The sequence below is a fragment of the Oryx dammah genome, unplaced genomic scaffold (genome assembly GCF_014754425.2).
Source record: "Oryx dammah isolate SB20612 unplaced genomic scaffold, SCBI_Odam_1.1 HiC_scaffold_2, whole genome shotgun sequence".
Taxonomy (NCBI): domain Eukaryota; kingdom Metazoa; phylum Chordata; class Mammalia; order Artiodactyla; family Bovidae; genus Oryx; species Oryx dammah.
The window spans coordinates 4,644,816-4,657,319 of NW_024070186.1; the positions used below are offsets into that span (position 1 = coordinate 4,644,816).

At 37.6% G+C, this 12,504-nt stretch overlaps 1 protein-coding gene across 1 annotated transcript in view; it reads left to right on the forward strand.

Annotated features, from left to right (window-relative positions):
- The first annotated feature begins 947 nt into the window (after nt 1-947).
- ANKRD28 (ankyrin repeat domain 28) overlaps nt 948-12,504 on the forward strand; it is a 124,650-nt gene continuing 113,093 nt past the window's right edge. Inside the window, exons 1-2 of the mRNA XM_040263682.1 lie at nt 948-2,603; nt 3,720-3,803. Of these exons, the coding sequence (XP_040119616.1) occupies nt 2,487-2,603; nt 3,720-3,803 (201 nt within the window). The 5' untranslated portion in view covers nt 948-2,486. The remainder of the gene's footprint in view (nt 2,604-3,719; nt 3,804-12,504) is intronic.

Genomic DNA, 12,504 nt, shown 5'->3' on the forward strand with positions numbered 1-12,504 from the left:
ATGGATATAATAATTTCTAAGTCTGTTTTTTCTCTCTACATATGGGAATATAGCAAGGCCATTGGAATATTAAATGAGAATGTAACATTTAGCACAGGAATAGCTATTATGTTTGTTAATAAAAATGCTGGTTGACAGATGAAAACAAAGATTGAGGCGGAATCATAGTATTTTCTTTGTCATTTTTCTGTGGGAAAATAACCCCATCCTTGAGTAAAACCAAGAAATGGGGAGGAAATGGAGAAAGCCAATTATAAGTTGGTTGTTTTTGACACTTATTTGTAGCTTCAGGATAATTACTTTTATAGGGAGAGAGAAGATTCTTTGCTTTGTGTTAACCCTTTACCTTTTTGGCATATAGATAATTCACTCCCAAGGACTTGAAACAGTGGATTTATGTAGCTACTCAACAGATTTTAAGGCTTTGTTCCACAACCAGATGGGAAGACAGTATTATTTCTTTTGTGAAATTCAAGTGATTAGTAGAATTTTACAATTAGAATTTCTCCACTGTGGGATTTTCATTTTTCTCTTTCAAAATATGATTTGGTTGACTAAATTTAACAACTCAAGTTGTTAGTAAATCTTAAATTTCTTTTGTTTAAACTTCTTTACATTCTTGAAAATGACATACATCTAGTAGATTAAAAATGGTCTAGAGGAAATAGGCAGAAACCCTTGGGTTTATGGTATTTATGTCCTCATGAAATGCTCCTCCATCTCGAGTTCTTTCATGGGTTCACTGCAGTCGTTCTCACTGCAGCTGTCACTATAGGGTTAAGCAGTTGCCACATTGTAACATACGAAAGCAGTTAAACTGTTTGGAATTGTTTACTTGCTAAAACCACTGTTAGTCAGCAGAGGCAGTACACCAGATTTCCTTGTGGCTTTTAGTGGAAAATGTTAAAAGCGCACTCATTTTTCAGTTATAGAATTTTTTAGTTTGATCTGGATTAGTCACAGAACTGGCATGAACCTTCTAATTGTGAAGGCTGTCCAAACGCACCGTTTTTTTCTCCTGCTAGAGGAAGTCACATCCGGAGCAGTAGCTCAGCTCTCTGGTAAGTGAAACATGTGAGCATTACTAGGCATTTCACCCTGCGGTTCTGCAGTCCTTGCTCTTCAGACTGTTGCTCAGTTGGAATGCTTCAATGGGGCCGATCCTGAGGTTCTCTGTTTTTTAAGGACCTACTACTCATTTGGAGGTGTCAGTGGCGGTCTGCAAGATCATATGCGGAACAGGAAAGCATCTGAAATAGACTGAAAAGGAAAACTGTAGCGGCTCTCACAGTGGAAGGAAACTATGTTGGCACAGAGGCAGATGATTGAGTAAAGTAGTTGGCTCAGAGAAGATGCACAGTCTGCTGTTTTTTCCTCTGAATGAAGACTCTTTGATGGAAGCTGCATTCATGTGGAGATCAAAGAAAACACTGGAATGATAAACTACTGGAGTTTTCTCCCTCTCTTTTTTAAAAATGAAAAGCCTGAAGCCGTAATTTGAGCTCAAACGCCTTCTAATTCCTTCACAGCCCGCCCGTGCCGTTAGGGTTCTCCGCTCACACCGCGTCTGCTTGGTGCCTGTGCCCTTGCGCTGGAGCAGCCACAGACCACTGCCTGATGGAGGAAGAGTGAGCACTCTGCTTTTCCTGTACTGCCGATGGGAATAAAGCTAACTGTTTTCCTCTCTTAAATGGAATATCTGGATTAATCAAGCCGTATTCTAGTACCAAGAGTCCTATTGTCTCTTGTGGTCTGACTCATTGCATGTAAATGTACTGCAGCTTTGCTATTAATGCAGAGTGTTGTTTTTTTTCCTTTCTCAAACACAGAAAGAATTGTCAACCTCTGAGCAACGTTTTGAGAGCTTTAGCTGTATTTTTTTTTCTTCCTCTGGATAGTATCTGTATTAAACCAGTGAAGCTGAAGAAGTGAAGACAAATTAGAAGTGGAAACCGAATAGTGAGATTTTATATTTTATTTTCAATGATAAGCAAGCCAGCTGCTGGTAACCATGACCTTGCAGGCAGGAGTGGGCATCGCTGTGACCGTCTGTCTCAGCACTTGCTTCTCGTCTTATTCTGTTGTGTGTGGTGCTATCACCCAAACAGTGATCTTTTTATGCGAGTGAATTTCTGTAAAACAGAGTAGTAATATGACTATTTTGGTAGCGGAAAAATAGTTTTAAATGAGCTGATTCCGGACTCAGTTTTAGTTCTTGACATGTTGATGTGAAATTTCTTTTAAGTTTTACAGTAATTGACAGAAAATAATAGAATTTGGGTTTTTTTTTTCTTTTTTTAGGAAGTTATATAGTTATAATTTTAAGCTTTAGTTTTTCTGATAGTGCTTATTAACTTTAAAAACACCAGCTGTGCTTTTTAAAGGATGATTCTAAGTGCTGTACAGAAGAGGAGGAAAAGCTACTTGTGCTCTTCCAACTGTGACTTTTATCACATAGCTTAGAATTCAGCTTTTTAAAAGAACGAATGAGTCGAGTGTGTATTGTTGTTTTGGAGGAGGTAGAAGATGAGTCTCCTGCATTCATTTCTAAATTGCCACAGGAAAATAAATCCCTACATTCTCCACCTTCGGGAAATGTATTGGTAAGATATGAGAGTTTATATGTTTACTATCTTTTACTGAACTAGCAGGGTAAATTTTATTTTTTAAGAATAAATGCAAATTAATTTCCACTAATTTCATTAAAAACTCAAGTGAAAGCAATATAGGTGTGTGAGTATGATGTAATATTACTTGTGTATAAATGCACACATTTCCTATTTTCACTTTTTTAGATGTTTAGATAACATTTCAGACTTAATCTCTTAATCTCTTAAAATGAGTTTAAAAAATAATTTGAGGATAGTAGGCTACAGCACCCATGTTTCAGTTTTTACTTTGTGGTTTTAGAAACTGATGTAGCGAGTATGAGGAACTGTATGTTTTAGGAAAGTTGACTGTTGCCAGCAACACCGAGACACAGCCTTCTCTGTCGTGAATTTTATGTATTTACATGCAGGGCTCTTACAGAAAAAGAATCAGACTTCATCTTTAATTTTATTTTTAAACCTTTTCAATTAACTTTTTGTTTGAGAGTATAATGTGATACCTTATCAGAGAGGCTATATCATTAAGAACTTGTTACATTTAGACATGCGTGTGTCTGCTTCTTCATGTTACTCAGATTTATAGTAATTTTTGGTCTTTGAATAATAATGATTTTCATCAGCTGTCAGGTTTTCTTTGGCTTTTTATCTTTACACGTGGAATGCTAACTCATGCAAATTATTCGGGTGCCCGGAACAGAGCTGCTCAAGGAGCTCTGTGGGCTCCTTGTCAAATGCCTGTTTGACGAGCTGTCCTGCAAGTATGCGTTGAGATGTCTCACTTGTATTTATTTGGAAGATACTTTCTTTTTACCATCTGTATAAAAAAAGGTTTCCACTCATATAAAATCTAATTATGGTTATTATACTACCTAATTTTGGTCATGTGGAATTGATTTTTTCTTTAATTAGGCCTACTCTTTTTTCCAGGGATTTCAGAGGAATCTTGTACTTTCATATGATTTGACTTCATGAAACTTGGTTTGTGTCAAAAGCCAAGTGATTTTTGTTGTGATAGGGAAGAAAAATTTTAGATTTAAAAGTTATGTGGAAATAGCTTTAGAATCATCCCTGTGGTGTGATTAATGTTTTTATTACTCTCTTGTATTTTAGCCCTCACTGGTGCAAGCTATATTTAATGGAGATCCTGATGAAGTTCGAGCACTAATATTTAAGAAAGAAGATGTTAACTTTCAGGTAAAACAGTTTCACTGATACCAGCCTTGAAGCATACTTTGCTAGAGTTGATGATTTTTGTTAAAAGACCTAACACAATTCTGTAAGTTTCTCTAAGCAAAGATAGGAAGGTCTTGAGGCAAAAAGGAAAGGACTGGACATGTTCAGGGTAATTACTAAAACCTAGGACAACTAGGAGTCAGTGAAGGATTTTTGTTCCCCCAACCTTTTACTTTGAAATTTTTCACAGAAAAGTTGAAAAACTTCTTTGAATACCCATATAACCTCCAGCATTGATAACATTTGCCGTATTTGCTTTCTCTCCAATATTTACACGTTATATTTATACTACACGTATATTTATTCTTTTTCTGAATCCCATTTGAAAGTAAGTTATAGACATCATGACATTTCACTGTTAAATATTCAGATGAGGATTCTTTATTGTGAACTTAGAATAAGAGACATGTCTTAAATTTATAATATATCTAACTTGGTTCTGAGGTCAAATTTGCTTCCTGTAAGTAATCATGGTAGACATTATACACAGAGATGCATCTGTTTGGGTATCACAGTAAATAAAAACATTGTTTGAAAGTTCTTCAGACTTTTAAAGATACAGTGGATTTAACATTCAGGACTGACATGAGGGACAGTTTTGGAGAGTGGCTGTGTAGCTAATTCTGTGTATGTTTCTCTAGTGGCAAAACTTTTTAATTTACTAAGCTGAGGGGGGGTGAAAAAATATAATTAACTGTAATAAAATCAAATTTTTTACTGTATATATTTTTACTGGAAGTTAATGTTTTCAGTATCTTTTTCATACGTGATTCAGTTCTCTAATGATGGAGAGTAGGGAGAAGTCGTGATTCATAAGGTCCCTATAGCAACAGCAAAACAGATGACCTGGAATTGATTGGCCAGTTCTAAGAAAGCCGTATTCTGCCACCTCATCTCCAGCTCTCATCTTTCCCCTGTTCTTTTGGACAGTGTATCATGACCACTTGATGTTAAGTAGATATAAGAAGTATCTTATTTTTCAAGGTTGAATTAACTGAGTAAATTTGAATCATTAGCCAAAATGATTCATCCTCACATTCTAAAATGTAACCAAAATGCTGTTATTACATTTTTCCCTTAAACATTGTGTTTAAGTTTATATTTACCGGAAATATTTACCTCATTCAGGATTTATTTTAAATGAAGTGCTGGTTACTTTATATAATTGGGGTGTCCTGGAGAGTATACTCAAGACAAAATAATTGTAGGGATATACACTTAGGAGAAGGAGAAAAAGGCATTTTGTTCTGTTTAACATACTGTTTTTTGTTGTTTTAAACAGAACTAACAAATCTCATCTTATTGAGGAAGTTTGGTCTATAATCCTACTAACCATGGTTAATATTTCTATCATTATAAAGCTTCATTATAGCCAACTGCTTTTCTGCTGTAATAATCAAATTATCTTAAATTTTAAAGGTTTTATGCTCAAAAGATTGTTTTTGAGAATCAGTTTATTCCACTGTGATATCCTTAGAAACCGTTCTGTGTCTGTAACTAGTGTGTGACCTCTTAACTTTTATGACTTTTACTCTTTGCTTTTCTCCTTATAGATTCCTTTCTTTGCTTACTTTTAAAATATTGTTTCTTAACATCTGCTAGCTTGATCTCTTATCTGAAACATAGAACCAGGCTTAGAACTAAAAGCTTGGTTAGTGTTTCAAATCAGTAGACCCTTCTTGAGGGTGACTTTGTCTTTAATGATTCATGGGGTTTTGACAGGTTTTTAATGGTTCCTTTTCTCTTGTGACTCTTGATAGTTGACAGTATTGTCATCATCATATTTGTTAAGTCTTGGCCATTCTTCTAATTTAGGGTGGCAATTTTTTCCCCTTATTTTTATCCTCCATGATAAGGAATTGCATAGGATTTTAAGAGGCGAGTGTGTATGTTTGTAATAAAACTTACACTGTTCTATAATTTAAAACCTACTCATTCTAGATAGGTAATAAAATATTTTTAAGCTTTATGTCAGTGCAACAGTGGTGTTTTCTAAAATAATTTATTCAAATGAGTATTTGAGAATGACATCTTTTTGAAACTTACATTTTTAAAAATTATTTTTGTTCTTAGAGTGGGTATAAGAGTTCAGATTTGTCTCTATACTGTTAAATAAACATTATTAAATTAGGTTAGCTTCTTGAGTCATATCCTGAAGTATTGAATACTACAGACCACTAAATAGCATCTTTCTTAGTAACGTATCTAATTGACTTTTTAAAAACTGATAAAAAATATCATGCATTCTTATAATTTGGTCTGAGAAGGAAGTCTTTTATTGTAGAAGCTACCTGAGATGATTTCACTAGAAGATATGGGAGTTTTCTTTTTGGAGACTTTGGCCCACAAGTGGTTGATTATCTGAGTAAATACAGGAATTTGTGGCTTATACAGGAATTTAGTCCAGAACAGGGTGTTTGGGGGTTGGTTCAGACAGTAGTATCGTGGCCCTGGGTGGGCTTCTCTGGGTGACTCTCGGCTTCTCCTCCTGGTGAAGGGATACCTGCTGCATCCTGCACTCAAGACAAACAGCCAGAGAAACTGGAAAGGAGGCTCTCTGTAAATTTCCATTTTTTCTTCTTGAATCAAGCAAAAGATCTTTTTCAGAATCCCTACAAAACTCCCTGAGATTCCTTGGTTACAAGCCCACTGTAAACCAGTCCGCCAGTAGAGGTAGAATGGGATTAGCTTTTTGCTTAGATAAGTCATTGTTCATCACCAGGTTCATCCTGTGGCATGAGAGTGGAAGCTGATCCTCAGTGATTATATTGAACTCTATCTGGAGAAAATCAGCATTTTCAGGAAGGAATAAAGGGAATAGTTGTTTGGCTAGGTAACCTAGTAGAAGATTTTTGATTGCCTAAAAACAGTTGAAATAGCAGACTTTTAGAAAAATAGGTCACTCAGATGTGGAAGAAGCACTGTATGCCAAATAGGTGAAACAGTTAAAAAAAAAAATTCAAAGGAAGCTTGATAGTCATAATTTAAGGAATTTCAGAAGGCTTTCATATCTCTCCTTGCTGTTCTTTGGAACTCTGCGTTCAGATGGGTGTTTCTTTCCTTTCCTCTGTTGTCTTTTGCGTCTCTTCTCAAGTGAAAGTTCTGCAGTGAACAATGCAAAGAAAGAGAGGAAAACACTAGAATGGGAAAGACTAGAGAACTCTCTAAGAAAATTTGAGATACCAAGGGAACATTTCATGCAAAGATGGGTACACTAAAGGACAGAAGCAGTATGGACCTAACAGAGGTGGAAAATATTAAAAAGAGGTGGCAAGAATACACAGAAGAACTATACAGAACAGATCTTAATGACCCAGATAACCAACGTGGTGTGATCACTCGCCTAGAGCCAAACATCTTAGAGTGTGAAGTCTAGTGGGCCTTAGGAAGCTCATCTACGGACAAAGCTAGTGGAGGTGATGGAATTCCATCTGAGCCATTTCCAATCCTAAAAGATGATGCTGTGAAAGTGTTGCACTCAATATGTCAGCAAATTTGGAAAACTCAGCAGTGGCCACAGAACTGGAAAAGGTCAGTTTTCATTCCAGTTCTAAAGAAAGGCAATGCCAAAGAATGCTCAAACTACCACACAATTACACTCATCTCACATGCTAGCAAGGTAATGCTCAAAATCCTTAAGCTAGGTTTCAGTAGTATATGAACAAAAAACTTCCAGATGTACCAGCTGGATTTAGAAAAGGCAGGGGAACCAGAGATCAAATTGCCAGCATCCACTGGATCATAGAAAAAGCAAGAGGATTCCAGAAAAAATCTGTTTCATTGACTATGCTAAAGCCTTTGACTGTGTGGATCACAACAAACTGTGGAAAATTTTCTTAAAAGATGGAAATACCAGACCACCATACCTGCCTCCTGTGAAATCTGTATGCAGGTCAAGAAACTACAGGTAGCATTGGTCATGGAACAATGAACTGGTTCAGAATTCGGAAGGGAGTGCATGACGGCTGCATATTGTCACCCTGCTCATTATATGCCAAGTGCGGGGCTGGGTGAGACACCAGCTGGAGTCAGGGTCTCCAGGAAGAACACCAGTAACCTCAGATATGCAGCTGGCACTTCCCTGAGGGCAGAAAGTGAAGAGGAAGTAAAGAGCCCCTTGATGAACATGAAAGAGGAGAGGGAAAAGCTGGCTTAAAACTCAAAAACAATGAAGATCATTGCATCTGGTCCCTTCCCTTCATGGCAGATAGATGGGGAAACAGTGGAAACAGTGAGAGACTTTATTTTCTTGGGCTCTAAAATCACTGCGGATGGTGACTGCAGCCATGAAATTAAAAGACGCTTCTTCCTTGGAAGAAAAGCTATGGCAAACCTAGACAGCATATTTGGAGAAGGCAATGGCACCCCACTCCAGTGCTCTTGCCTGGAAAATCCCATGGACGGAGGAACCTGGTAGGCTGCAGTCCATGGGGTCTGCAAAGAGTCAGACACGACTGAGCGACTTCACTTTCACTTTTCACTTTCATGCATTGGAGAAGGAAATGGCAACCCATTCCAGTGTTCTTGCCTGGAGAATCCCAGGGATGGGGGAGCCTGGTGGGCTCTTGTCTGTGGGGTCGCACAGAGTCGGACACGACTGAAGCGACTTAGCAGCAGCAGCAGCAGACAGCATGTTAAAAAGCAGAGTCATCACTTTGCTGACAAAGGTCAGTATAGTCAAGCTGTGGTTCTTCCATTAGTGATGTACATATGTGAAAGTTGGACCATAAAAAGGCTGAGCACTGAAGAATTGATGCTTTTGAACTGTGGTGCTGGAGAAGACTTTTGACAGTCCCTTGGATAGCAAGGAGATCCAACCAGTCCATCCTAAAGGAAATCAACCCTGAATATTCACTGGAAGGACTGATGCTGAAGCTGAAGCTTCAATACTCTGTCCAGGCCAGCTGATGCATTGGAAAATACCTTAATGCTGGAAAGATTGAGGGTAGAAGGAGAAAGGGTTGACAGGATGAGATGGTTGGATGGCATATTGACTCAATGGCTGTAAGTTTGAGCAAACTTGGAGACAAGAAGGACAGGGAAGCCTGTCCACGGGGTCGTAAAGAGTTGAATATGCCTGAGCAACTGAACAGCAATAATGTGAAGAACAGTTTACAAGATTATTGTTTGAACAGGAATATAATTTGAAAGGTCTAAGTGCTTCTGTCTTCTTACCCTTATTGTGAAAGTGAAAGTTGCTCAGTTATGTCCGACTCTTTGTGACCCCATGGACTATACAGTCCATAGAATTCTCCAGGCCAGAATATTGGAGTGGGTAGTCTTTCCTCTTCTCCAGGGGACCATCCCAACCCAGGAATCAAACCCAGGTCTCCCGCATTGCAGGCAGATTCTTTACCAGCTGAGCCAGAAATCCATTTGACTCTTTAGGACTCACTTTTCTCTTGTTGTAAAATGTGTAGGTTTATATTAATGGCCCTCATGGTTTTTTTCACACACTAAACTTAAACTTGTGAGGCTCTAAAAATGTCAGACAAATGACCTCCTGCTTTTGTCCAGAAGTTTTCATTTGTGTTTTCAGATTTATATGGCAACAATAATAATACCTTTCCCTAGTATTATCAAAATTTAATGCTATATTATGGAGCCCAAATAATTTGAAATATTAATTACACATTTCAGAGAAAAGGTACGACTTTATTAGAAAATTTTCCACGAGCAAGAATTGTTTTTTTCTATCCAGAGTGATATGAATTGATGTTAATTATTGAGTTTGTATTTCAGAGGCAGCAGTGTGCCTAAACCTTTTTACGGTTACTTGCTGTAACTCACACAACAATCTTGTAAAGTTGGTAGGTTGACATTTCCATCCCAGCAATAGGTGACAAAACTAAAACTCAGGAAGTATTTAGCATAACAGGAATTTGAACCTATGTAGTACTCTTGCCTGGAAAATCCCATGGGCGGAGGAGCCTGGTAGGCTGCTGTCCATGGGGTCTCGAAGAGTCGGACACGACTGAGTGACTTGACTTTCACTTTTCACTTTGATGCATTGGAGAAGGAAATGGCAGCCCACTCCAGTGTCCTTGCCTGGAGAATCCCAGGGACGGGGGAGCCTGGTGGGCTGCTGTCTGTGGGGTCGCACAGAGTCGGACACGACTGAAGCGACTTAGCAGCAGCAGTGGCAGCAGATTTGACAGAACCTGGGGAAATTAAAAAGTAAATTCGAGATATTTGTTTCTTTTGCCAAATAGTGCCATAAAACAGTAATGGTTTAAAAAAATGGATTTTCTTTCCCCTAAAAGTTATGTCCACATTCTGTATACAAATGTAATCCTGAATTTCATAATCAAATACTGGTAAATTTTAGCATCGCAAATAAGTGAATAAACAAGCCTCCTTTAGTGCCGTAGTTTTTGGCTGGGTAAAAATGTCATTCAAAGTAGTATCAAACCCAGGGGTAATTATAATCCAGCCAACAGTGCTTTTAGTGTTTCAATCAGAGGAAGTCTTAGATTATGAATTCTGTGACTGTGACCCTTTTTAAACTCAGAAGAGTTGATTTAAGAACTAGTCAGTAGATCTTGCCTGTATCATATAAGCTTGATAATTTTGAAAATGCTACCTTGTATATTTTGCATATTGGTTTCTAAATTTAGATGTGCTTTTTTATTGAAAATTTTTTAGAATTGATTTTGCCAAAGTAGTCTTAAAAATATTGACGTCTGTTAAGCTTTCAAAAAATACGTTCTGGGATCATGGAAATGAGGTTGCTTTACTCTGTCAGATGAAGTTGTTTGGCAAATACATACATGTAATATATGTGTATGTACATCACACAAGCAGATTATTTGTTTTCAGTATTATTGTAATAAGATTGTTGGCAGTTCACACAAAGTAGTAAACCATAAGTTTACACAAGTTGCCTGAATTCCACCCACCCTCATTCTTGAGTGTTCTCTAGCCTTTTCTAGAAATTACCAAGAAGTGCCCTAATCTTTAATAAATCTTTCTGGTGACCACACATTGCCTCTGCTGGCTGTCAGTACACCAAGCTGTTCATGTTCTGGAAGAGGTTTTTAACAACCTCCTCTCTCAGTTACTTAAGGTTATTACGTGTATTCTCTGTCCCCAAAACGTATTTGTGTGCGTAGTCTTTTGCAGCTCTTCACAGTAATTAGTATTGGAGCCCACAAACCCCCATCTCAGGTGTACCCACACGGTTCCCAGCTGGCTTCCACTGACCATGAGGTAAAACAGGGAAGGACTGGAGAGAGAAGAGCCAGCTTCGCTCCCACCCTTGAGAGGGCCACCTGTAGTTTCTCCATTCCTAAATACTGCGCCTCTCCTCTGTTTTTGCTAGTGCTTCTAGGTTTCAGCCTCAGACTTTCAAAGTTTCTTTACCAGTGTTCAGCTTTCCTCCAGAATCCATAAATGAGCATATGTTCCATGTCGTTGTCTGTGAATGGCTTATTATGGTAGTCCTGAAACAAAGAAAGTTTTGTCCAATGAAACCAGCAGTTTTTGCCGCTAGAAACTGATGGTGACTTATCTCTGTATTCCACTAACTGCTTTTTATTTAACATATATGTTTCCCCATTTTTCCTTTTTTTTAATTCCCAATGTATTTGGGGAATTAGTCCATACTAGCTAGCCTAGAGAGATCTTCCTTATTCCTTATATTCACATAGTTCTGCCCTTTATGTGTTTATAAGAATTTATTTAATCAGTCCCCCTCTTAGAGGACATTTGAGTTATTTTTAGTCTTGCTGATTGGTAATAAATGAGATAAATTCACCATGTAAAGAAAAATTCTAATGAGCAAGCAGAATTTTTATTTAATTAATTTTTTTTTTAAGTGAAAGGCTTCCCTGGTGACTTAGTGGGAAAGAATCTGCCTGCAGTGAGGGAGACGTGGGTTCAGTCCCTGGGTCAGGAATATCATCTGGAGGAGGAAATGACAACCCACTCCAGTATTCTTGCCTAGAAAGTCCCATGGGCAGAGAAGCCTTGTGGGCTACAGTCCATGGGCTGCAGAGTCGGACACAACTGAGCACATATGCACACACACTTCATAGACAGTGTAGGCTGACCCAGGGTGAGCACATGCTAGCAAAACTTTCATAATATTGGAATTTATTATGAGTTACTATAAATATATTATCAGCTTCCCAAATAGACTAAATGTTCTATAAGTTCTTTATTTGAAGCAATTTTAATGGACATGTTTATGTAAATTGGCGGTAGATAAATAATGATAATTATATAACAAAAATGTCATAGATTGTGTCCTGAATTTCAGACTCAGCTGAACTTGCTAATTGCTCTGATAAGTCTCAATTAGTGCCTCAGTCTATTTTAAAATTTTATTGAGATATAATTGACATGCAGTAAGTTACATATATTTGAAGTGTACAATTTTATAAGTTTTGATATGGGTGTACACCTGTGAAACCATCACCACAGTCAAGATAGTTAACATTCCTATTATTCTCAGAAGATTCTATTTGCCCCTGACCTCTGATCTACTTCGTGTCACTATAGATTAACTTGAATGCTTTATACGATAGGTCCTTCTTTTGTCTAGCTCCTTTAACTCAGCATAACTATTTTGAAATTCATCCATCTTGAGGCATATGCTAATAGTTCATTCCTTTCTGTTGCTGAATAGTATTCATTTGTATTGATATACACAATTTGTTTA